Source organism: Heloderma suspectum, chromosome 1, assembly GCF_057233095.1.
Source record: "Heloderma suspectum isolate Gila_16-S chromosome 1, 16-S_ref, whole genome shotgun sequence".
Classification (NCBI taxonomy): Eukaryota; Metazoa; Chordata; class Lepidosauria; order Squamata; family Helodermatidae; genus Heloderma; species Heloderma suspectum.
The window spans coordinates 18555915-18583069 of record NC_139458.1 but is presented as its reverse complement, the minus strand read 5'-3'; the positions used below and the strand labels follow the sequence as shown (position 1 = coordinate 18583069).

General features: G+C 46.2%; 1 protein-coding gene across 1 annotated transcript in view; it reads left to right on the top strand.

Annotated features, from left to right (window-relative positions):
- The first annotated feature begins 278 nt into the window (after window positions 1–278).
- The window catches only part of AHNAK2 (AHNAK nucleoprotein 2), a 50760-nt gene continuing 23883 nt past the window's right edge, over window positions 279–27155 (top strand). The window contains exons 1-5 of the mRNA XM_084843203.1: window positions 279–330; window positions 6246–6341; window positions 12026–12088; window positions 17409–17550; window positions 18721–18902. Coding sequence (XP_084699329.1) covers window positions 12074–12088; window positions 17409–17550; window positions 18721–18902 — 339 coding nt within the window. The 5' untranslated portion in view covers window positions 279–330; window positions 6246–6341; window positions 12026–12073. The remainder of the gene's footprint in view (window positions 331–6245; window positions 6342–12025; window positions 12089–17408; window positions 17551–18720; window positions 18903–27155) is intronic.

The following is a 27155-nucleotide window of genomic DNA, read 5'->3' as shown; positions in this document are numbered from 1 at the left end:
CATATACAGGTCCATATTGCAATGCTCATCTGAGCCCTATTGAACTGCTGGATGCATCTTTTGATGAAAATGCAGATGTGCATCCCAACAAAGGGCCACCATTTATTATGCATGATTCATTGCCCATAACTACAGGTGGATCAGGGCCGTGATGCTTGGGTTTGGATGCATTTCAGTTTGGATGCACCTGTTGTGAGGGTTTTGATTTTCACATCTATAACAGGTGGATCAATGGGTTTGATGGCTTGTTTAATAATTACAGCTTCTGGCAGACAACTGAGACCAGAAGACACAGAGGCTGATGGTGAGGCTGACGCAGAAGATGATTCTGTGAGTATCAGCCATTGTTTTTAATTCAAATGTTACTGAGCTTCATTTAAACATAAGAACAAAAGAAGAGCCATGCTGGATCAGACGAAGGATCCATCTAGTCCAGCATTCTGTTCACAAAGTGGCCAGCCAGCTGTCGACCAGGAACCCACAAGCAGGACACGAGTGCAAAACAGCCCCCTCCCACCCATGTTCCCCAGCAACAGGTGAAGACCTTTTTATTTTCCCAGGCGTTTTAGCATTTTAGCTTTCTAGACTTTTAGCTTTGCTGTTTTAAATCTGACAGCAACAAATCTATGATCTATAACAAGACAACAAATCTATATATCATAGATTTAAACAAATTTAAATCTATGTTGACAGCAACATAGGCTCATTGCCTCTAGTACTGGAGGCAGCACATAGCCATCAGGACTAGTAGCCATTGATAGCCTTTTCCTCCAGGAATTTGTCTAACCCCCTTTTAAAGCCATCCAAATTCGTGGCCATCACTACATCCTGTGGTAGCGAATTCCATCGTTTATGCGCTGTGTGAAGAAGTCCTTCCTTTTATCTGTCCTGAATCTCCCACCAGTCAGCTTCATGGGATGACCACAGGTTCTAGTATTTCGAGAGAGGGAGAAAAATGTCTCCCTATCCACATTCTCCACACTATGCATAATTGTGTAGACCTCTATCATGTCTCCCCTCACCTGTCAGGGTGGACACTGAGCCCATAGAATCCCAGAGTACTTCTGATTCGGAGGAAGAGCAGTCGCTCCTGGGAGAGGAGCGCGCCCCTTTTTCCCAGGGCCCGCAGCTGACAGAGATTCCTCCCACCAACATTCCTAGATTAGAAAGCAGTCCAGGGAGTGACCCAGCACCGATAGCAGACTGGTTGGATGCGCGGCGCAGACGCAGAGAGCGGCGCCAAATGGAGGGCGCAGAAAGGAGGCGTAGTGCCCGGTTGGCGCTCAAAGAATGGTTGCGCCCAGAGGATCCAAGGGAAAAGGGGAGGGATTCTCCCTAGTCCTTATATTCAGGGGTCTGCCAGTAATTGCCTTTCAAACAGGGACCAACTGTTCCAACTTAGGGCATAGGGATGCTGCTGCTCAGATCTAGTTGCTACCTGTAGAGTTGTAAGTTGTAAAAGAAGAATAAAGCTTTGAAAAGAATCCCTTTGTCTGCATCTGGACTTGGCTACTGGATTAGACTGAGAGAGCCCTCCAAGGAGCCCTTGACAGCTTGGTCCCCGTTCCTCTTTTTTTTCTCTCCTCTCTCCCTCTTTTCTCCTACTGCCTTATGGAGGGTGCCGGGAACCCAACGGTGCAAGCTCTGGCGCAAGAGAACCAGATGCTCCGTGATCAGATGGCTCAACTGACGGCTGCCGTGCAGAATCTACAGGCAACATTTCAACCCCCCCCACCTCCGATTCCCCCACGCCACAAGTGCCCGGTGGCGTTGCCAGATAAGTTTTCTGGTGAGAGAGGACTTTTTCAGATTTTCAGGGCCCAGTCAGAGCTGTACATGCATCTTAGACCTGAGGATTTCCAGCCGGAACAGGTTCGTGTGGGTTTTGTTATTAACCTGCTGTCGGGCATGGCCGCTAAATGGGCTTCGGGACTTCTTCTCGCTAATGACCCCCTGCTCGGGGACTATCAAGGTTTCATGACAGCCATGGCACGTTTTTTCGGTGACCCCCTGCTCATGCAGATGGCTTCTCGAGAGATTCGCCACCTCCGGCAGGGCAAGGACTCGGTTTCCAGCTACGCGACAACCTTTCGCTTGCTGATGCAGGATTTACAATGGAATGATGCCGCGCTAGTGGCTCAGTTTTTGGATGGTTTGAACGACGAGATCTTAGATGAGTTGGCGCGCATGCCCTGCCTGCCTACTTTGGAGGAGCTCATCCAGACCTGCCTTCAGATAGATAGTCGGCTGGAGGGCTGCCGCCAGACCCGGCGGGGCGCTGGGACCGGGATTTCCCTCCTCCCATTCCCCCATGTTTCCTGCCTCCTTCCCCACCCCCCACTCTGGTGCTGGGGGTGGAGGAGACCCCGATGTAGCTGGGGGCTACCCGAGCCTCACTGCCGCCAGAGGAGCTTCAACGCCGGCGAGTTGAGCGCCGATGTTTTCAATGTGGAAGTCTGGGGCATTTCGCCAAGACCTGCCCAGTTAAATCCACGGCTCTGCTGCCTCCTCCTCCTCTCCTTCCCCCTCCTCCTCCTCCTCGTCCCCAGGCTTGACTAGACTGCCCCCCAAGCTTGTTGGGGGCCTCCAGTGTGGGGGTCAGCTCCCCACCGGCTGGGTACCTTCCCCAACCCCCCCCACCCTCTCATCTGAGGTTGCATGTTCACCTCCTCTCCCCACAGCGGGGTGGGGTAGAGGCACTAGCTTTAGTGGACTCGGGGGCTACGACCAGTTTCATGGATGAGACCTTTGCCCTCTTACATGGGATTCCTACCCTGCCCCTTCCTGCCCCCTTCGCAGTGCAGACCATTGATGGGCGTCCTCTCTCTTCGGGCGAGGTGACCCGTATTACAGTTCCAATCACTCTACGCACCCAGTCCCACATTGAGCAGATTCAATTTCACTTAGCCAAGGTTCCCTTATACCCAATTGTGCTGGGTTTTTCGTGGCTCTCTAAGCACAACCCTCAGATTTCTTGGGGGTTTCGGCAAATGGAGTTTGCATCTCCCTACTGCCGGGAGCATTGCCTCAAGGAGGAGGCACCAGTCCCTGCCCAGGCTTTCACCCTTCCCCCCCCCCTTCTCTGCTTCTGGCAGTCCTTCAGCTACCGTCATCCTCCCAGAGAAGTATGCAGCTTTTCGGCATGTGTCTGACAAGAAGGAGACTGACCGGCTTCCCCCGCAAGGCCTGGCGGCAGCTGTGGTGCCTCACTCTTGGGAAGAGCTCCTTCACTCTGCACAGGCTCAGGATGATTTTGTTCGCACAAAGGTTCAGGAATTGGGGCTAGCCTCTGCCCCCCCCACTCTACCCCCTTTTCTTTGCGAGGTGGCCTGCTTTACCATTCCGGCTGGGTCTATGTGCCTTCTAGACCCCTCCGCGAGAGGGTCCTCCATCAGTGCCACGACTCCCCCACAGCAGGGCATTTTGGCATCACCAAGACCCTTCATGGAGTGACGAGGGATTTTTGGTGGCCTCGTGTGTGTCAGGATGTCAAGTCCTATGTCGCCTCTGCCCAACCTGCCAGCGAGCGAAGGCCCCCTCAGGCAAGCCCACAGGCTTGCTTCACCCCCTGCCTACCCCCTCAGGACCTTGGAAGCTGCTCTCCCTTGACTTCATCACTGACTTGCCTCGCTCACACGGTAAGACCACTATTCTGGTGGTGGTGGATTTGTTTTCTAAGATGGCCCATTTCATCCCCTGCTCGGGGTTGCCCACAGCCAGGGAGACGGCGAAGCTGTTCGTGACGCATGTTTTCCGCCTCCACGGATGGCCCGAGGGCCTCATTTCCGATAGGGGGGCCCAATTCACTGCCTATTTCTGGAGGGAGCTACTGGCGTTGCTCCATGTGACGCTCCGTCTTTCCTCCGCCCACCATCCACAGACGGCCGGTCAGACCAAGCGCACCAATGCTACTCTGGAACAATATCTGTGCTGTTATGTCAATTACCAGCAAGATGACTGGGTTTCCCTGCTGCCTCTCGCGGAATTTGCTTATAACAATGCCTGCCATGCTTCCACCCACCAAACTCCATTTTTTGCCAATTTTGGTTACCCACCCCAAGGCCTTCCCGTCCACCCCAGCTCCCTCTTCGGTGCCAGCAGCCGAGGACTTTTTAGAGGAGTTGCGAGCAGTACACCACCTCTTACAGGACTCCCTTGAGCAAGCCAAGACAGCCTACAAGGCCTCGGCAGATGGGCAGCGCCAGCCGGGTCCGTCTCTGCAACAGGGGGACTGGGTTTGGTTGTCCACCCAATACCTCCCCTCTCACTCACCCGCATGGAAGCTCGCGCCTCGCCGCACGGGGCCTTTCCAGGTTACGGCCCAGATTAACCCTGTTGCTTTTCGCCTGGCTCTCCCCACCTCCATGAAGATCCATCCTGTTTTTCACCGGTCTTTGCTGTCCCCCCTGGTTTCTGGCGATCCTCATCGCTCAGTCGGCTCCCCCCCACCGCCAGTGCTGGTGGAGGGGGAGGAGGAGTTTGAGATCGCGGAGATTCTGGACTCCCGCCTTTTTCGTGGCTGCTTGCAATATCTGGTTGACTGGAAGGGGTACGGGCCTGATGAGCGATCCTGGGAACCCGCAGAAAATGTGCATGCTCCGTCGCTGCTGCGGCGCTTCCACCAGCTGTACCCCCACAAGCCCGGGGCCCCAGGGGAGAAGCAGGAGGGGGGGCCTCATGGGAGCGGGGATGATGTCAGGGTGGACACTGAGCCCATAGAATCCCAGAGTACTTCTGATTCGGAGGAAGAGCAGTCGCTCCTGGGAGAGGAGCGCGCCCCTTTTTCCCAGGGCCCGCAGCTGACAGAGATTCCTCCCACCCACATTCCTAGATTAGAAAGCAGTCCAGGGAGTGACCCAGCACCGATAGCAGACTGGTTGGATGCGCGGCGCAGACGCAGAGAGCGGCGCCAAATGGAGAGCGCGGAAAGGAGGCGTAGCGCCCGGTTGGCGCTCAAAGAACGGTTGCGCCCAGAGGATCCAAGGGAAAAGGGGAGGGATTCTCCCTAGTCCTTATATTCAGGGGTCTGTCAGTAGTTGCCTTTCAAACGGGGACCAACTGTTCCAACTTAGGGCATAGGGATGCTGCTGCTCAGATCTAGTTGCTACCTGTAGAGTTGTAAGTTGTAAAAGAAGAATAAAGCTTTGAAAAGAATCCCTTTGTCTGCGTCTGGACTTGGCTACTGGATTAGACTGAGAGAGCCCTCCAAGGAGCCCTTGACATCACCCTCCATTTTTCAAGGCTAAACAATCCCAGCTATTGTAACCTTCTCTCATAAGGGAGGTGCTCCAGCCCCTTGATAATTTTAGTTCCCTTTTTCTGCACTTTTTCCAGCTCTACAATATCTTTTTTTTAGGTGTGGTGACCAGAACTATACACAGTATTCCTTTACAACAGGAGCTAAGAACAGGAAGTCAAACTGAACCTGAACTTAAATTGCAAACCAAATGGAACCATTTCCCCCTGTGAATTGGAACAGAATCTGCATCATTATTTGAAAGATTCCATTGAACCTGACCCAGAACAGACCCGTATAATAAACGATTCATCACTTCCATTTGTGATAAAGGCCTGTTGCTTCAAGCATTACGGGTGCATATTAAATATGTTATCCTTGTTATTTCATGCCCCCTACATAGAACGTGACTGACACTTAGTTGTAACACATTAGTCCCATTAACTTGCTTCAACCCATGAACTCAAACTATGTCTTTTCCCTCAAGGTCAGTGGTGAACCCCACTCACATAGGAAATCTCATGCGTACTGTAGCACACACAAAAATCTGGTATGTGTAGACAGAAAGCGGGTAAGAATATATTGGGTCCTGTCCTCTTCAGCTAATTTAAAATTGTTACTCTGGCTCCCACTCCAAAAAAAAGTTAAAAACACAAGAAGAGCCCCAGTGGATCAGATCAAAGGTCTGTCTAGTCCGGCTTTCTCTTTTTGGCAGTGACCAAGCAAACATCTCTTACAAGCTCGCAAGTTTGGCATGAAGGCAAAAGACTTCCCCCGTTGTTTTTCCCCACAAAATGGTATATTGCCTGTAAACATGGTAACTTTACAATTACACATCAGACATTTTTCACTTAAGAAAAGTGATTTAAGAAGTTCAAAGCATTTCCCTCTGCCTGCTCTGTAACACTTGGGGTTTAAAACTGTTCCAATGGTAAATGTCCATGGCTCAAGAAGTAATGGAGAGCACCCAGTGGCTAATGATAATTTTGTTGTTGTTCCATTCCTGCAGGTCGATGAAGTGACAACTGAAAACGTACGACCAAGACCACAAGGATCCTCTCCAGTTTATGAGTATTGCATAGAAGATGAATATTTTAACAAAAAGGCAAGACTTGACCATATAATGCTAATTAGTTAATGACACATTATCAGTTTTGTGGAGCTATTGACACAATGGGGCTGTTTGCACAACACGCTAACCCACACTCAGTGGTTGAGTGTGGGTTGTTGTTGTTGTTGTTGTTTGTTGAGCCATGGGTTAGCGTGTTGTCTGAACCCAAGACATTTTCCACAGGGTGGCTTGTTAACCATGCAGTGTGGCTTGTTGGAGAAAAATAGGCCACACTGCATGGTTCACAAGCCACACTGCACAAAATGGTTTGGGTTCAGACAACACGCTAATCCACAGTTCAGCAACAACCTACACTCAGCCACTGAGTGGGAGTTAGCATGTTGTGTGAACCCAGTCAGTCATTATTGCCTTCCTTAGCCCATTTAAGTTAAAGGCAAAACTGACACATAAGTTAAAGGCAAAACTGAAGAGCCACCACATGTCAGTGGTGAGTGGGCTAAAGCGAATGGTTGGCAGGATGAGACCCAAAAGCGGGTGGGTCTATCACCCTATCTGTCACCCTATATTTTTTTCCCTCTCTCTCTCTCCCCCTCTTCTGTCTTGTGCTGTGGGAAAGGACAGATTCTTCTTGCCAGAGGTCGGAACTGATCATATGCAGAGGGCTTTTGAAATTAGACTGAGGGCCACTTGAAGGTTACCCACCCCTGCCATGGGGCATTCTGTCCCAAATTTCAGAGGGAAAGCTTCTGGGGTACTGAGGGCAGCCAAGCCACCGCTTAAAGCAGTGGCAAAGAGTTTTCTTCCCTTGTTAAAAAATGGAGGGAAGAAACTCTTGGTCATCTCATCTTTAGAGGTAAGCCAATCTCCACCCAAACATTTTTCAATCTCCCCTCTGATTAATCCAGTATTTGGGGTCAGTTTCACCCCACTCCTCAAAAGTACCAAAAATTGCTGGACCCAATAATAGCCTAATGGTAATTCCAACAACCCCCTTCATGGATCACTGCCTTGTTGTGGCGAAGGGGCTTGTGTAACTCAGTGAAGCCATAAGCTATGCCGTGCAGGGCCACCCAAGACGGACAGGTCATGGCAGAGAGTTCTGACAAAATGTGGTCCACTGGAGAAGGAAATGGCAACCCACTCCAGTATTCTTGCCAAGAAAACCCCATGGAACGTATCACAAGGCTAAAAGATATGATGCTGGAAGATGAGCCCCTCAGGTCGGAAGGTGTCCAATATACTACTGGGGAAGAGCAGAGGGTATTTCCAAGTAGCGCCAGAAAGAGTGAAGCGGCTGGGCCAAAGCCGAAAGGACACTCAGCTGTGGATGTGTCTGGTGGTGAAAAGAAAATCCGATGCTGTAAAGAACAATATTGTTTAGGAACCTGGAATGACAGATCAATGAATCAAGGTAAGCTGGAGGTGGTCAAACATGAGATGGCAAGACTGAACATCGACATCTTGGGAATCAGTGAACTAAAATGGACAGGCATGGGCGAATTTAATTCAGGTGACCATCATATCTACTATTGATGGATTTCTTCCCTTAGAAGAAAGGGAATTTCTTCCCTCAGAAGAAATGGAGTAGCACTCATAGTCAACAAAAGGGTGGGAAAAGCAGTACTGGGGTACAATCTTAAAAATGATAGAATGATCTCAGTACGAATCCAAGGCAAACCATTCAACATCACAGTAATTCAAGTCTATGCCCCAACCACTGATGCCAAAGAAGCTGAGGTTGATCGGTTCTATGAAGACCTACAACACCTTCTAGAACTAACACCAAACAAAGATGTCCTCTTCATCATAGGGGATTGGAATGCTGAAGTAGGAAGTCAAGAAATCACCGGGATAACAGGCAGGCATGGCCTTGGTGTACAAAATGAAGCAGGACAAAAAAAAATTAGGACAAAAGCTAATAGAGTTTTGCCAAGAGAACACGCTGATCATAGCAAACACTCTTTTTCAACAGCACAAGAGACGACTCTACACATGGACATCACCAGATGATCAATACTGAAATCAGATTGATTATGTCCTTTGCAGCCAAAGATGGAGAAGCTCTATACAGTCAGTCAAAACAAGACCTGGAGCTGACTGTGGCTCAGATCATGAGCTTCTTATTGCAAAATTTTGGCTGAAATTGAAGAACGTAGGGAAAACTACTAAACCATTCAGGTATGACCTAAATCATATCCCTTATGAATATACAGTGGAGGTGAGGAATAGATTTCAGGGATTAGACCTGATAGAGTGCCTGAGGAACTATGGACGGAGGTCCGTAACGTTGTTCAGGAGGCAGCAACGAAATCCATCCCAAAGAAAAAGAAATGCAAGAAAGCAAAGTGGCTGTCTGATGAGGCTTTACAAGTAGCTGAGGAAAGAAGGGAAGCGAAAAGCAAGGGAGAAAGGGGAAGATATATCCAACTGAATGCAGAGTTCCAGAGAATAGCAAGGAGAGACAAGAAGGCCTTCTTAAATGAACAATGCAAAGAAATCGAGGAAAACAACAGAATGGGAAAGACTAGAGATCTCTTCAAGAAAATCGGAGATCTCAAGGGAACGTTTTGTGCAAAGACGGGCATGATAAAGGACAAAGAAGGCAGGGACCTAACAGAAGCAGATGAGATTAAGAAGTGGTGGAGAGAATACACAGAGGAACTATACAGGAAAGATCTTAATGTCCCTGATAGCCATGATAGTGCGCTCACTGAACTTGAGCCGGACATCCTAGAGAGTGAAGTCAAGTGGGCCTTAGGAAGCATTAGTAACAACAAAGCTAGCAGAGATGACAGTCTTCCAGCTGAGCTATTTAAAATCCTAAAAGATGATGCTGTTAAAGTGCTGCATTCAATATGCCAACAAATTTGGAACACTCAACAATGGCCGCAAGACTGGAAAAGGTCGGTTTACATTCCAATTCCAAAGAAGGGCAACGCCAAAGAGTGTTCAAACTACCGCACAATTGTGCTCTTTTCACATGCCAGCAAGGTGATGCTCAAAATCCTACAAGCTAGGCTTCAGCAGTATGCGAGCCGAGAACTACCGGAACTACAAGCTGGGTTTCGAAGAGGCAGAGGAACTAGAGATCAAATCGCCAACATTCGCTGCATCATGGAGAAAGCAAGAGAATTCCAGAAAAACGTCTATTTCTGCTTCATTGACTACGCTAAAGCCTTTGATTGTGTGGATCACAACAAACTGTGGCAAATTCTTAAAGTGATGGGAGTACCAGACCACCTTACCTGTCTCCTGAGAAACCTGTACGAGGGTCAAGAAGCAACAGTAAGAACCAGACATGGAACAACCGATTGGTTCAAAATTGGGAAAGGAGTACAACAAGGCTGCATATTGTCACCCTGCTTATTATATGCAGAGTATATCATGAGAAACGCCGGGTTGGATGAATCACAGGTCGGAATTAAGATTGCCGGGAGAATTATGAACAACCTCCGATATGCAGACGATACCACCCTAATGGCAGAAAGCAAAGAGGATCTCAAGAGCCTCTTGTTGAGGGTGAAAGAGGAGAGTGCAAAAGCTGGTTTGAAACTCAACATTAAAAAAACTAAGATCATGGCATCCGGCCCTATCACTTCCTGGCATATAGAAGGGGAAGAAATGGAAGCAGTGACAGATTTTACTTTCTTGGGCTCCAAGATCACCGCAGACGGTGACTGTAGCCATGAAATTAAAAGACGCTTGCTCCTTGGGAGGAAAGCTATGGCAAACCTAGACAGCATAGTAAGAAGCAGAGACATCACCTTGCCGACAAAGGTCCGTCTAATCAAAGCTATGGTTTTCCCAGTAGTAATGTATGGCTGTGAGAGCTGGACTATAAGGAAGGCTGAGCGCCAAAGAATTGATGCTTTCGAACTGTGGTGCTGGAGAAAACTCTTACGAGTCCCCTGGACTGCAAGGAGGTCAAATCAGTCCATCCTAAAGGAAATCAAGCCTGAGTGCTCGTTGGAAGGACAGATACTGAAGCTGAAGCTGAAATATTTTGGCCACCTAATGCGAAGAGAAAACTCTCTGGAAAAGACCCTGATGCTGGGAAAGACTGAAGACAAAAGGAGAAGGGGACAGCAGAGGATGAGATGGCTAGATAGCATCACCGATGCAATGAATATGAACTTGAGCACGCTCCGGGAGAGAGCGCAGGACAGGAAGGCCTGGCGTGCTATGGTCCATGGGGTCACGAAGAGTCGGACACGACTGAACGACTAATCAACAATAACAACAACAATAACAACAACAACCATTAAAACCAAGCACACACTACATACTGGAATGCCTGGACAAATAGAAGTGTCTTTGTCTGGTGCCAAAATGACATCGTGGAAAGTCATTCCATCATGCCGTGGTATAGGGCATAGAAATGGTCTGAAGGTGCATAGAGGCTACATTCCTGATAGTAACTGGATCTTGCAGTATATACCACAGCAGGGGAAGGACATGTTTAAGGAGGATAGGAAAGAAAAATAGTGCCTTTTTTCCTTTCCTCAGGCTGAAACATCCACATACGCACTCATGAGCCCTGAACAAGCAATATAAGGGCGCAGTCCTATTGAGATAGATGGTCACCTCCAACTTCCTCTGAGCCAGTGTGGTGTAGTGGCAAGAGTGCTGGACTAGGAGCTGGGAGATCCGGGTTCTAGTCTCCACTCGGCCATGGAAGCTCACTGGGTGACTTTGGGCCAGTCACAGACTCTCAGCCCAACCCACCTCACAGGGTTGTTGTTGTGAGGATGAAATGGAGAGGAGGAGGATAATGTAAGCCGCCTTGGGTTCCTTGCAAGAGGAAGAAAGGCAGGGTATAAATGAAATAAATAAATAAAATAAAATAAGTTGGAGGCGACTGCCTATCCAATGCAGGCCGGCTGAAGCATGGAGGAGAGGATTCGTTCCGTGCTCTGGCTGCCCTACAGTTTGCCTTAGACGCCCAATTGCGGGCCTCTAAGTGCAGCTTCGGGGAGGAGGCAGGAACGGAGCCGGAGACTACATAGGAAGCTGTCTAATAAAACAGCTTCCGCTGTCCCCTCCCCATCCCCAGGGCCCCCTTTTCACCCTGTCTGTGCTCTGTGTTATGAGCACAGGCACAGACGGGCAGCTGCCACCGTTCTGTCGGCCCCAGCTATGGGGGGGGGGAGGGGGGAGGCAGCACAGTTTCCCAGCTGTGAGCTCGTAACACTGTCTATGAGCTCAAAGCTGGGAAACCAAAAAATCCTATCTCCCCCAGGCGCTGTCTAGGGGACATAGGATTGCTCCCCCCGGCTCCTGTCCCAGGCTTGGAGCCCTAAACAGGAGCACTCCTGTCAATGGTTATGGATACAGTGCAACATTTTGTTACAGGTCCCCACATGTATATATAGATTCGCCTTTGAAATCTGAAGGGGGCTTTTAATTCAATTATTTGTTATTTCTTCAGTCACAGTGTTAATTAATATTATGGGTGAATGACGGATTATCGCAGCTTCAAAACACTTGAAATTAATTGTCCGCTGAAAAATTTGGCTGATTCATCCAATTATTTTAACATAGCTTTGGTTAATTATACACACACACACACACACACACATATATATATATATATATATATATATGTATGTATGTAATCCAGAGTTAATGACTTCAGGATGACAGGTGGCTAAGGAGTTTTGTATGATCTGTGCAAATCCGTCATAGCTAAGCACTAAAAATTACACTTGTATTTCCAGCTTCAGCAAGATATAGAGAACAGACAAAGAAGGGATTCTTCTATCAAAATGAGTGATTCACAGGTAAGATTAAGTGTCTGATAAATGTCAGGTACGCCCTTCAGCACAGATGAGCATTGTGCTGGAGTTCCTTAGAGTGCATTACACCTAGTTCTATCTTCTCATTGATATCTGGCCCTGGAACTGAATGCAGCCACAGATTTACAAATATGAGCTTTGCTACCTGCAGAATACTTTCCAGATTTGTTTCAGTTTATGAAGCTGCATAGGACCAGTTCACACATGTCTTGGTTGTGTCGATTGTACATGTGGAAAAACATGGGAGAGAGTCCTACACTTAAGCACTCCCCTCAACACAAATAGAATGTATAGCGTGTGACTGAGCATGTGTGTGTTTACCTGTGTATGCAAGCGTGCACCGTCCACAGAGTGTAGAGGAATTCATCCTCTACACTGTAGGCAAACAAGCAATGAATGGATCGTGTGGGTGGGACATGTACGTGCATATCTGTATGCACAGGCATTGACTCACACAATTTATTGTACACATGGTGGGGGGAGTGTGCGTGAGCCTAAAATTTGCATTCAAGGCTCCATTGCCTGTGTGAAGCAGATGTCAGGCTTTCTAAAAAATTTCTCCCTGTTCTAAGGGAACTTCCAACACTTTGCTTGTACTAAACCCATGGATTCCTACACATCACAGAGGGCTGTGCTGCACATCCACTGCTGTGCTGAAGACTCTATGTACATATCCAGGGCTCTGTTGTAGTCTACGCTTATATCCATATACAATCCAAATTCTGTGCTGGATTCTGAAAGCATTGCTTGCATAATTCATTCTACAGTGTTTTCTGTTTTAGCCTGGCTTTGCTTGTGATAGGGTGGGCATGGACAATGAAGTCGCATTTCACCCCCTGACGATCTTATCCCATGACCTTTCTAGCTGCTGAGATTTCAGCAGGCATTGCCCACATACTATCAAACATATTTTTGCAGCCTTAAATGCTAGAAACTCGTTACACACACACTCTATATCTATATCTATCTATAGATATAGATATATATCTCTGTGTGTGAGTGTGTGTGTAAACATACATACCCACACACACATACACACACACATATATATGAGACAAAATAATAAAAAGCTGTGATTCTCAGGAAGTTGCTGAATTCTGCACCCACTACCACATTCTATACTTTTCAGAATTATGACATACACAGTCATGTACATATTCACAACCCATGGTTGCCACTGTCAATGCTAATAACACTGATCACCTGTTGTAGGAAGGAGGAGAAAAGATAGGCCTGAAACCAGCCCCCTACCCTAAACAAGTGATTGGAGCTACCAAAACTGACAGACCTGACCGTGCATTCAGTGCTGCATTTTGTAGTCCTGATCTGACAAGGGAAACCACCAATACAGTAGCTGTGGAAGTAAATGGAACCCGGAAGAGAATCTGTGCATGGACTCCCTTTGCTAAACTGAGATGCAATCCACCACAGTAGTAGTTATTTGGAATTTGTGTTGTGCAAAGGGCTTTACAGAAATGATTTCATTTGAATGATTTAAACTAGACGTCATTTTAAATTGGAAAACTCTGTTGCTTGGGCTTCCTGTACAGTTTTATTTTTGAATACATGTGAATGAGCCCAGTAGTTCCAGTGATATCAGTGTAGTTTTGCTGACTTACAGCTATCAAGGATATTGATCTATTCAAGGTAATGCCAGGCTGGAAACCACATTGTGTGGGAAGGGTGTCATGCAGATTTTTCACAATTAATCAGACTGTTTACCCAAGTTACCTAGATGACTGATTCATTTGTGATAAGGCAGCCGCACCTATGAAATGAAACAGGATATGCAGGTGGCTGGAGCTGTTCAGAATTCTATTGAATTATTATATCATTGTGCTCCTAAGTATACATTCACTTTTCAAAACCAGGCAAATCTGACAACATTAAAAGCGTTGTAATATTCTATGGTCTCTGGATGATAGAATGGCCTTGAGAAGCCATTAGTGTTCTGTTTTGATTTTAAATTGGGAGAATTATCCTATGCAGATGTCACTGTTGAGCTGTTAGGATCCAGATGAAACAGCCCCTAACTACTAAGAATGCTTCTTTTATCAATGTAAGATAAATCTGTGAACAGCTTCTTAACAGCTCACCATGCTGTTCATGGGTGTACACTGAAAATTAAATAAAGAAAATTAATTGCTGGTCACTCTAAATGTTATTGCCACAACACCCAAAGCAGTAAAGACTGCTGCTAGGAGATTTCATGTGTAGCAGCAAAGGGCATTCAAAAATCATAGGCTTCACCAGTTCCAGAATGCAAGGTGGTCTGTAAACAGATAATTACAAACCTACTCTGTGGCGGTGAGGGTGGCAAAGAGACAGTTCTTTTCCACCAGCATTGCATCTTCTCAGTATCGTCCAGCGGAGCGTTTCTGAGTGGTTCGTGGCCTGTTACATTCTGGGCCAGGGAGAGAGACAGTGGAACCCTCGGTAGCACGCTGTGACAAGTTTGCACGGCACTTTGAGGATAAAGTCTCTCAGATTCATCATGAATTGGACACCACCATTAATGCAGTTCCATTGGTAGAGGCGTTCAGAGCACCGTCTGGTCCAGTTTTATTGGATGAGTTTCAGTTACTGAGGCCTGAGGATGCAGACAAGGTGCTTGGCCAAGTCCAATTGACTACTTGTGTGCTTGACCCTTGCCCTTCATGGCTTATTAAATCAAACAAGGAGGGGTTGTCTGGCTGGGTCCAGGAGGTTATAAATTCCTCCTTGAGAGAGGGAGTGGTGCCTGCCGCTTTAAAAGAGGCGGTAATTAGACCACTCCTGAAAAAGCCTAACCTGGACCCAGAGGATGTTAACAGTTATAGGCCAGTGGCCAACATCCCCTTCCTGGGCAAGGTGCTTGAGCGGGTGGTTGTAGGACAGCTCCAGGCACTGTTGAATGAAACGGATTATCTAGATCCATTTCAATCAGGCTTCAGGCCTGGTTTTGGAATGGAAAGTGCCTTGGTCGCCCTGTGGGATGACCTCTGCCGGGAGAGGGACAGGGGGAGTGCAACCCTGTTGATTCTCCTGGACCTCTCAGCGGCTTCCGATACCATCGACCATGGTATCCTTCTGGATAGGTTGTCTGGGTTAGGAGTTGGAGGCACTGCACTACAGTGGTTCCACTCCTACTTGGATGGCCGATTCCAGAAGGTGATGCTGGGGGATTAGTGCTCTGTGCCATGGCAATTGTGCCATGGGGTTCCACAGGGCTCTATTTTATCCCCCATGCTGTTTAACATCTACATGAAACCGCTGGGGGAGGTTATCCAGAGGTGTGGGTTGAGGTGCCATCAATATGCGGATGACACCCAGCTCTACCTCTCTTTCTTATCAAATCCAGGTGAGGCAGTGGCTGTTCTGAATCAGTGCCTGGGCACGGTAATGGACTGGATGAGGGCCAATAAACTGAAACTCAATCCAGACAAGATGGAGGTACTGTTAGTGGGTGGTTCGTCTGCCCGGCTAGGTGATATTCAACCTGTTCTGGAGGGGGTTGCACTCCCCCTAAAGGATCACGTTTGTAGTTTGGGGGTGCTCTTGGATCCAGAACTGTCACTTGAGGCGCAGGTGAACTCAGTGGCACGGAGCACTTTTTATCAGCTTAGGCTGGTATACCAACTACGCCCTTATCTGAACAGAGATAGCCTAGCTACAGTGATCCATGCTCTGATAACTTCTCGTCTGGATTACTGCAATGCGTTATACATGGGGCTGCCTTTGAAAACGGTCCGGAAACTTCAGCTGGTCCAAAATAGGGCAGCAAGATTGTTAACAGGGACTGGCCTGCGAGCTCATATTACACCAGTACTTTTCCAGCTGCACTGGCTGCCAGTCCATTTCCGGGCCCGATTCAAAGTGCTGGTGTTAACATTCAAAGCCCTTAACGGCTTGGGGCCAGGTTACCTGAAGGATCGCCTCCTCCCATATGTGCCTGCCCGGACCTTAAGATCATCATCAGCGGTCCTTTTCCGTGAGCCCCTGCCAAAGGAAGTGAGGCGGGTGGCTACTAGGAGGAGGGCTTTTTCTGCTGTGGCACCCCGGCTGTGGAATGAGCTCCCTAGTGAGGTTCGCCTGGCACCTACATTGTATTCCTTTCGGCGCCAGGTGAAGACCTTTTTATTTTCCCAGGCATTTTAGCATTTTAGCTTTCTAAATTTTTAGCTTTGCTGTTTTAAATCTGTATTTTAAACTCCTGCACTGCTGCTAGGTTTTATTGTGATTGTATTGTTATATTGTGGTTTTAATGTTCTATATATTTTAAATTGTTTTATTGTGTGTTGTTTGGTTTTAATTTTTGTGAACCGCCCAGAGAGCTTCGGCTATTGGGCAGTATAGAAATTAAATAAATAAATAAGAAGAGCTAGTACCCCAATCGTAAACACTGTTACTTGAAAAGAACCCATTCATTTCCACAGAGATTACTTCCAAATCTCAGAGAACAAGGTCAAACATGATTGTCAAATTGGATTCTGATCAGACATTGCTTTAGGGCACATTCACAGTAATTAGACAGCAAGCCCACAGCAATATAATATCCAAATTTTTGCCATGCATTTCATGCCACATGGAGAGAGCAATCCTATGGCTGCTAGAAACTGTCTAGCAGGCCATAGGATATGCTCATTTCCGGGAACTGACCTTGGAGCCCGCGCTCTGAGGTTGGTTCCCGGAAAACTGACTGCCCCTCTCGTCCGAGCTGCCTCCAAGGCAGCGCAGAGAAGCCCTATCCTCTGTGCTCGCAAGAGGAGCGCGGAGCGACTGAAAAGGGGCGGGGCTGGGGAGCGTTCTGGGGCAGGGAGAGTGGAACAGTGCGTACAACACATCCAATGTGTCGTATGGCAGCTTCCTCTCCCGGTTGGCCTCCCTGCTGCTAGACAGCCAAAAACAGCTGTCTAGTGAAAAATAGCAAGGCAGGAGAGGCGTGGAGGGAATGATCCCCCTGTGCCTCTCCTGCCTTGCTTTGGATAGGTGGTCGTCTCCAAGGTCGGAGGCGGCCACCTATCTAGTTAGGATTGTGCCCTAAGTATGTTAATCTTTCAGGTGCCAGAGGACCCCTTAGCTTTTGTAAATCTACATTAGGAGTGGGCAGCATGTGGTCGAGACCGTGGAAGTTGTAGGCCAAAACATCTGCAGGGCTACAAGTTGCCCACCCCTGATCTACATGATGTTCAGAAATGCACATCTGACACAACCATTCTTGAGGTGATGTTTATGATGTTATGGCATTTGCTGATGTAATGAAATGAATGATTCGAAGTCATATATATGAAATTAGGCTTAATAATGCACCTTTTGGGGCACCTAGGAGTCCATGGAGGTGACTTTGCAAACTGAAGTGGAATCTGGCGCAAGTGGATTTAGTGTGGCCGGTGGAGGACCCGAAGGAATATTTGTGAAGCAAGTGCTCAAGGAGTCCCCAGCATCAAAGTTATTCAGTCTGAGAGAAGGTACAGAATGACCTTGTGATATGATTTTAATGCAGTTAACTAGGAGAGTAATAATAAATCTAATACACATTAAAATAGATATTTAACAAATTCATTCACACTTTCCTTCAACCATAATGTTCCTATTGCGCTTTCTACAGAGAAGGGCAAAAGCAGCTATATGTTTTATAAATGAATGACTGAACAAATACCAGTAGATATGGGACGACTCTTACTTAAGACTCAATTCTATGCATGTTTAGACAGAAAAAAGTCCTACAACTCCCAGCATGTACACCAGAATAACACAGACATGCACACACACCAGGCAGCTGCGGTAATTAGCCACTGCAACCTGGTTTTGTGAGTGGCTGAATAATGTGCTCTTACATTGTAGGCTAACCCTGCATTCGTAGTTCTGAAGATTTCTGAATAAGGGCTGGCCTACATTCTGTGTACACATTCACCAGTTCATGAGTCTGGGATGTTTGCTATTGCCATTGTGAATGGCCTGATCCACTGTTCTTTTGTAGGCCGAGAAGCTATGACATGCACATAGAATTACTGTACCCCCAAAGACATAGTGGAGGAGGGTGGGTCTCTTGTACACACAAAAAGAAAGGATAAAAGGTTTAAATTACAAGAAACAAACGTAAATGTCTAGAGTCATTTCCAGAAGATATTCAGTCTCTAGGGTATAATCCTATGCATGTTTAGACAGCAAAAAGCCCATGACTGGCTGGGGAATGCTGGGGACTATAGGACTTTTTTCTGTCTAAACATGCGTAGGATTTTATCTTAACAGCAACATTTGGCAAAGGGTCATAAGGCAATTTGCTGGGTTATTTGTCCCGAGCCATACTCCTGAGGAAACATACGCATAGCCAGAAGGAAGGAGGATCTAGAAAACGAGGTCAATACCAACACCAGCCTTTAATTTTGGAAATATGTGTGAATATTTTCATGAGCAGATTGTGGGATCAAGAGTTTGGTAACACTAGAATATTGATTTTTAAATTTTGCAATAAGCTACTTTCCACTAGATATTTCACTACTATGATTTAGAAATACCCATAGATCTTTTAAAGGGCATCTGTATTCCTTGCAGACCTGCGCTGAAACCATAGACAGGGAACTGATGGACCAGCCTGGTATTTTGAAACTCAGTTAGCTTATGCTACCTCTTTACAGGTGATCAGCTTCTGAGTGCCACAGTCTTTTTTGATAATATCAAATATGAAGATGCACTCAAGATTCTGCAGTATTCCGAGCCATACAAAGTGCAGTTCAATCTTAAAAGAAAGCTCACTGGGAAGGAAGAGCTGGAAACAATACATTCTGCCACACAATCGAAAAAGGAAAAATTGAGTGAGGTAAGATACAGCTGTGGAATGACATTTTGGATTAAGTCCTACATCATGGGGAAATATTAATTTGACCATCACTGATATAATTTTAGGACTATGTTTTTTGAGAGAAAGTGCGGTTTGAGGGGATGCAACATTGGAAGCATGTATTACACACAGCATTGAGTGTATGCTACAGTTTCTGTGAGAATGCAGAAATCCCTCAGAATGTAGTACTGGAAATACAATCTCAGTTTTCATATTCTTTTTAAAAAGCAAGTTTCTAGCCCGTATGGTTGTGAAGATATGCCTAAAAGTGTGTGGTTAATGCCTGCTGAAATCGTAGAGACCAAAGGGGTGACTGGTCAGTGAGCAGGTCAGCGAGATCCCTGCATAGCTCCTTGCTCTTCTCAATGACTAGCAAAACCAAAATGAATTGTGCAAAATAGTAAAAATGGCAGAATAAATTATGTAAAGTAAGGGGAAATATACACATTTTGCTTATTTTAAAGCAGTTGGTTTTCTTGATGCAGAATTCGTATTATTAAGATTATGTCTTTATCCCATCCTTCCTCCAAGGCATCCAGGGAAGGACACATGGTTCCCTTCCCCACCGCCTTTTATCCTCACTATACCTGTGAGGTAGATTAAGCTGAGAGAAAATGACTAACTCAAGATCACCCAGTTTGCTGAATGGCTGCTGGGTTTCCAGAAAGATAACTCTTTCTCAAAGGATATAATTATTTAATTATTTGTGTTGTGCCTTTTGATCTTTAGTTCTTATGGTGGCTTATAACACCATTTAAAATTATATCTCATATAATAACAATAAAATAAGAACAAATGCAGTAAAATATCACTTGTTGTTCAGTCGTTCAGTCGTGTCCGACTCTTCGTGACCCCATGGACCATAGCACGCCAGGCCTTCCTGTCCTGCGCTCTCTCCCGGAGCGTGCTCAAGTCCATATTCATTGCATCGGTGATGCTATCCAGCCATCTCATCCTCTGCCGTCCCCTTCTCCTTTTGCCTTCAATCTTTCCCAGCATCAGGGTCTTTTCCAGGGAGTTTTCTCTTCGCATTAGGTGGCCAAAATATTTGAGCTTCAGCTTCAGTATCTGTCCTTCCAATGAGCAGTCAGGGTTGATTTCCTTTAGGACTGACTGATTTGACCTCCTTGCAGTCCAGGGGACTCGTAAGAGTCTTCTCCAGCACCACAGTTCGAAAGCATCAATTCTTCGGCGCTCAGCCTTCCTTATAGTCCAGCTCTCACAGCCATACATTACTACTGGGAAAACCATAGCTTTGATTAGACGGACCTTTGTCGGCAAGGTGATGTCTCTGCTTCTTACTATGCTGTCTAGGTGTGCCATAGCTTTCCTCCCAAGGAGCAAGCGTCTTTTAATTTCATGGCTACAGTCACCGTCTGCGGTGATCTTGGAGCCCAAGAAAATAAAAACTGTCACTGCTTCCATTTCTTCCCCTTCTATATGCCAGGAAGTGATGGGGCCAGATGCCATCATCTTAGTTTTTTTAATGGTGAGCTTCAAACCAGCTTTTGCACTCTCCACTTTCACCCGCAACAAGAGGCTCTTTAGCTCCTCTTCGCTTTCTGCCATTAGGGTGGTATCGTCTGCGTATCTGAGGTTGTTGATAATTCTCCCAGCAATCTTAATTCTGACCTGTGATTCTTCCAACCCGGTGTTTCTCATGATGTACTCTGCATATAAGTTAAATAAGCAGGGTGACAATATGCAGCCTTGTCGTACTCCTTTCCCAATTTTGAACCAATCGGTTGTTCCATGTCCGGTTCTTCCTGTTGCTTCTTGATCCTCGTACAGGTTTCTCAGGAGACAGGTAAGGTGGTCTGGTACTCCCATCACTTTAAGAATTTGCCACAGTTTGTTGTGATCCACACAATCAAAGGCTTTAGCGTAGTCAATGAAGCAGAAACAGACGTTTTTCTGGAATTCTCTTGCTTTCTTCATGATCCAGCAAATGTTGGCGATTTGATCTCTAGTTCCTCTGCCTCTTCGAAACCCAGCTTGTACTTCCGGTAGTTCTCGGTTCACATACTGCTGAAGCCTAGCTTGTAGGATTTTGAGCATCACCTTGCTGGCATGTGAAATGAGCGCAACTGTACGGTAGTTTGAGCACTCTTTGGCATTTCCCTTCTTTGGAATTGGAATGTAAACTGACCTTTTCCAGTCTTGTGGCCACTGTTGAGTGTTCCAAATTTGTTGGCATATTGAGTGCAGCACTTTAACAGCATCATCTTTTAGGATTTTAAATAGCTCAGCTGGAAGACTGTCATCTCTGCTAGCTTTGTTGTTACTAATGCTTCCTAAGGTCCACTTGACTTCACTCTCTAGGATGTCCGGCTCAAGCTCAGTGAGCGCACTATCATGGCTATCAGGGACGTTAAGATCTTTCCTGTATAGTTCTTCTGTGTATTCTTTCCACCTCTTTTTAATCTCATCTGCTTCTGTTAGGTCTCTGCCTTTTTTGTCCTTTATCATGCCCATCTTTGCACAAAACGTTCCCTTGAGATCTCCGATTTTCTTGAAGAATTCTCTAGTCTTTCCCATTCTATTGTTTTCCTTGATTTCTTTGCACTGTTCATTTAAGAAGGCCTTCTTGTCTCTCCTTGCTATTCTCTGGAACACTGCATTCAGTTGGATATATCTTCCCCTTTCTCCCTTGCTTTTCGCTTCCCTTCTTTCCTCAGCTACTTGTAAAGCCTCATCAGACAGCCACTTGGCTTTCTTGCATTTCTTTTTCTTTGGGATGGATTGAATTGCTGCCTCCTGAAAAATGTTACGGACCTCCGTCCATAGTTCCTCAGGCACTCTGTCTATCAGGTCTAATCCCTTAAATCTATTCGTCACTTCCTCTGTATATTCATAAGGGATATGATTGAGGTCATACCTGAATGGTTTAGTGGTTTTCCCTACGTTCTTCAATTTAAGCTGAAATTTTGCAACAAGAAGCTCATGATCTGAGCCACAGTCAGCTCCAGGTCTTGTTTTGACTGACTGTATAGAGCTTCTCCATCTTTCGCTGCAAAGGACATAATCAATCTGATTTCAGTATTGACCATCTGGTGATGTCCATGTGTAGAGTCGTCTCTTGTGCTGTTGGAAAAGAGTGTTTGCTATGATCAGCGTGTTCCCTTGGCAAAACTCTATTAGTCTTTGTCCTACTTCATTTTGTACACCAAGGCCATGCTTGCCTGTTATCCCGCTTATTCCTTGACTTCCTACTTTAGCATTCCAATCCCCTGTGATGAAAAGGACATCTTTTTTTGGTGTTAGTTCTAGAAGGTGTTGTAGGTCTTCATAGAACTGATTAACCTCAGCTTCTTCAGCCTCAGTGGTTGGGGCATAGGCTTGAATTACTGTGATGTTGAATGGTTTGCCTTGGATTCGTACTGAGATCATTCTATCGTTTTTGAGATTGTACCCCAGTACTGCTTTCCCCACCCTTTTATTGACTATGAGTGCTACTCCATTTCTTCTAAGGGATTCTTGCCCACAGTAGTGAATGTGATGGTCACCTGAATTAAATTTTCCCATGCTTGTCCATTTTGGACAAATATCACTAGCAGATGTTAAAAACAGCAATAGAACCAATCACTGTAAAAAAAAAAACATTAAAGGCCCAGGAAAACAGCTTTTACTTAGTACCTAAAACCATCAAGTTTTGCATCCAAAAAAAAATAAAGGGTGGGAATTCCCTAGACAAGGGGCATCTCTGTACCAGCCTAAAATCATGCATTTAAATTGGGGCTTTCTGCTGCCATTTTAAATGCAGGATCACAATGACTCCCTTTTTCACCCACTTCCTTTCCCCCCTTCCCCTTCCCCCTCCTTCTCCCCATATCTGAGTCTTCCATTATCTTTCATTGATCTTGCTCCTCTTCTTGCCACTTTTCCTCTTTTCACGGAGGAAACTGAAGCGGAACACAACAGGATAATTTGATAGCTCATTATCTGCGATCTATTTAAAAATGGAACAAAGGGCATTTAGTGCAGGAGACGCCTTGGATGATCACGGCATCATGTAAAGAGCCCTCAAACTTCCGAGCAAAGGAGCAATCTCAATTGCAGTACAGAAGCTCCATGTGAAGGAAGCCAAGGTGCTACTACCAATCAGGACCTGCCTGTTGATGGCCATGAACGCTATCTCCAGTGATGAGGACAGCCAGTGCCAAGCCTCTGATAAAGAATGCAGGGCATAATCCTCTGCATGCATAGACAGAAAAAAGTCCTACACCTCTCAGCATCCTCCAGCCACTATGTCTAAACATGCATAGACTGCAAGCTTAACAAGTTTTAATTGGGAGAAGGTCTAGCCTTCTAGAACAAATAAGAGGAAACATATTGCAAAAAGAAAAACAAAAGAATCAGCTACAACTGTTATTGTGTAAGTACAGAGGAATACTGTAACAGGAGGGCAGAGGGATGCTGAAGATCAGCCTTCCCCAACCAGTGGTGCTGCCCTGGGCAAGGTGCTGTCTGGGGGCCCCCTCACACACTCCTGGGTGTCCCTCCCAGGTTCATTCCCTCCACACTCCTTGCCTCGCTCTCTTTTCCACCACCCCGACATGCTTTTATTTATTTATATTCCACCTTTCTTCCATCGTGGAACTCAAAGGTTTACATGCGGTTCCCAGGTGGTCTCTCCTCCAAGCACTGACCAGACCCAAACCTGCTTAGCTTCAGCAGGTGGCAGCCTCAAGTGCCTTCAGACTATGCCCTTTCTTCAGACCATGCTAGTTCTCTTTCTATATGTTTATTCCCCCACCCTGGTGCTCTCTCTTTCTCTCTGCTTTTTCTTTCCCCCACCTCGGTGCTTCCTCTCCCCCCACTCCTCCTACCAGGCAGCTGCACATTTTATTGCTTGCTCTCTCCCTCTCCCCCTCCCTGCCCTCCCAGATAGCACCTTTTTCTCGCTCTTTTTTTCCCTTTCTTTAAAACTTTTAGAACAGGTCTGGCTGCAGTCCAGCGCAGGATCTTGATTTCTGCAGCATGCCTGTGGGCCCACATGGCCATCTAGAGGCTGTCTAGAGAAAGTGAATTCAGCTTTCTCCGCAGCATGCCTGACCTGAAAGTTTTAAAGAAAGAAAAAGAGAGAGAAAATACTGCCCTGGGGGAAACTGAGAAGGGGAGAGAGAGCAAAAGGAGTGCTGGGGAAGAGTGAACAAAATGCCGGTCAGTTGGGAAGCGAGCGAGTGCCAGTGTGGGGTGGGATAGGAGGCTGTACATGGGGGGGACCTCCGGGCTGCAGGGCCACAGAATTCCACCTGGTGGTCCAGCCCTAGTGGCACTTCTGTCCCCAACATGCTGCCCTCCAGATGTTTTGGACTACAACTCCCATCAGCCCTAGCCTGCATGGCCAATGGTCAGAGCTGATGGGAGTTCTAGTCTAAAACATCTGGAAGGCACCGTGTTGGGGAAGGCTGCTGAAGGCCAATCTAACACCACCCATATGCCGTTGTGTGTGGATACATCATCTCTCTCTCACCCACTCACATTCTAAAACTCGTTGCCCGCTGGCCCAAAACTGAAGTGACACAGAGCATAGATCTTCAACAGGTGGGTCAAGACCTACAACTGGCTCACAGCCCAACCTCAGATGGGTCACACCAGCGCTGCCACCACTATTTTGTATTCTGTGGTGGAAAGGCCTCCTCCTCCACTTTCCTTGTAACTTGGAAATTGAATCTATGTGCTGATGCACTGTTTCACTTCTCGTGTTGGCCTGGAGGGTGCACGGGCTCCACCTGTTTACTGCTTGGTTCCACCTCAACTTCATTTAAGGCATTAGGAAGTGGTTACATATTGCTTGGTTGGGGGGGGGGGTTTCCAGCTCTTGACAGGTTGAGGACCACTAACATAGAGTATCATGCTGAAGCACATATTCTAGGCAGGGCTGGCCTTAGAGGTGGGCAAGGTGGGCGGTTGCCCAGGGTGCCCAGCTGAAAGGGGTGCCAAACTGAGCTGTAGGGGGCACCAAGCTGAGCTGAGGGGCTGTGTGTTTTTTTAATGCACTGTCTGCAGTGAACTAGGATGGCAAAAAGCAAGTGTCCGTAACCTTCCTTTCAAGGTTCTACAGGTTGTTTGAGTACTAACCACAAAAATGATCTTCCTTCTGTTAGCTTTAAAGTATGTTTCTTTTTCAATTTCCACTTTGATGTCATTTGCACTAGGTAAAAATCATTGGAACACAACTTAGGATAGGTTCCCACATTGGACAGATTGTACTACACCCAGTGATACAGTGCACAGAATGTTACGTTTGGATTCAGAAAACTCAGAGAAACTTCAGGGAGATGCACGTTCTGTAGGTTGAGAGCAACACTCTGGGAGTTTACTTTCTAGTGTTACTAGACACACCATCAGGTCAATACCAAAGTGACTGTGCATTCAGCTGGTGTCACTTCTTCAGCAGAAGTCTGAAGCATCTATAAGAGTCACACCCTTGCTCAAAAATGAAGCCCTTGACCTAGCCTCGAGCAAGTCTTTGGTACATATTGCCTGCAGCAAAGAAGAATCTAAATGATCCATTGTGTCAGAGTAATGCCGCGATTTGCTGCAATCATCTTGAAGTAGGAGATAAACATGAATCCTAGTTTCCTGAAAAGGATCAGGAAACATTCAGCTGACCTGCATATCCAGCAGAGCTTAGAACATCCTGTTTTGGGGAATATGACAGCTAGCAAGGCAACTGAAAGGATTTTAAACTAATCCATAATAGAGATGTGGAGCTCGGAAAGATAAACCTGGAAAAAGTGCAGATAAAAATGGCTTTTTTACATGGCTATTTTTTTCAATTTTATTTATTTATTCATTCATTCGTTCATTTCATTTCTATACTGCCCAATACCCAAAGCTCTCTGGGCGGTTCACAAAAATTAAAATCAAAGAGCACACAATAAAACAATATAAAATATATAAAACATTAAAACCACAGTATAACAATACAACCAGAATAAAACCAGAATAAAACCTAGCAGCAATGCAGGGATTTAAAATACAGATTTAAACCAGCAAAGCTAAAAGTCTAGAAAGCTAACATGCTAAAATGCCTGGGAAAATAAGAAGGTTTTCACTTGGCACCGGAAAGAATACAATGTAGGTGCCAGGCGAACCTCACTAGGGTGCCACAGCAGAAAAAGCCCTCCTCCTAGTAGCCATCCGCCTCACTTCCTTTGGCAGGGGCTCATAGAGAAGGGCCTCTGAGGATGATCTTAAGGTCCAGGCAGACACATATGGGAGGAGGCAATCCTTCAGATAACCTGGCCCCAAGCCATTAAGGGCTTTGAATGCTAATGACAGCACTTTGAATCGGGCCCGAAAATGGACTGGCAGCCAGTGCAGCTGGAAAAGTACTGGCGTAAAAAGAGCTGGTTGGCCAGTCCCTGTTAACAATCTTGCCACCGTATTTTGGACTAGCTGAAGTTTCCGGACCGTTTTCAAAGGCAGCCCCACGTATAACGCATTGCAGTAATCCAGTCAAAAAGTTATCAGAGCATGGCTAACTGTAGCTAGGCTACCTCTGTCCAGATAAGGGCGTAGTTGGTATACTAGTCTAAGCTGATAAAAAGTGCTCCGTGCCACTGAGTTCACCTGTGCCTCAAGTGACAGTTCTGGGTCCAAGAGCACCCCCAAACTACGAAGTGGCTCCACTCTAGTGGAAAAATTGGACATTTCAGGAGAAGTGGGAAAAAATCTTATGAACTATTTTATATTTTAGAATAATTAGTTAAATGCTTTTTAATGTCGGGTTTAAAAATATTGCTTTATTATTTATTTATTTTAGAAAATTTCTAAACTTTTCGTTTTTTTAAAGAAATTCCGAACTGGTTTGCAAAGTAAAACCATGATAAAATCCCACAAAACCAATCATTAAAACAATAAAAAATGATAAAAACAATAAAACCTCATTAAAATAACTAGGACAGCTGACAGTGCCTAGCAGTCAGGGAAATGCCTGGGCAAACAAGTATGTCTTCAGTTTTCGGCAGAAGCACTCCATACTAGGAGTCCACCTGATCTCATTCCACATGGTGGGTGCCACAGTTGAGAAGGCCCTCCACACCATGGCCAAACGAACCTCAGTAGGCCAATGTTTGGTCAGCAACCCCTCCCCTTCTGAACGTAGAGGCTGGGCAGCCTACACAGCAGAAGGTGGTCTCTCATTTTTAGCAGCACATCTTTTCCTAACCATTAACTTGTTTAAATGTTCTTGTGTTTTTATAATGATGTATTGTTTTATAA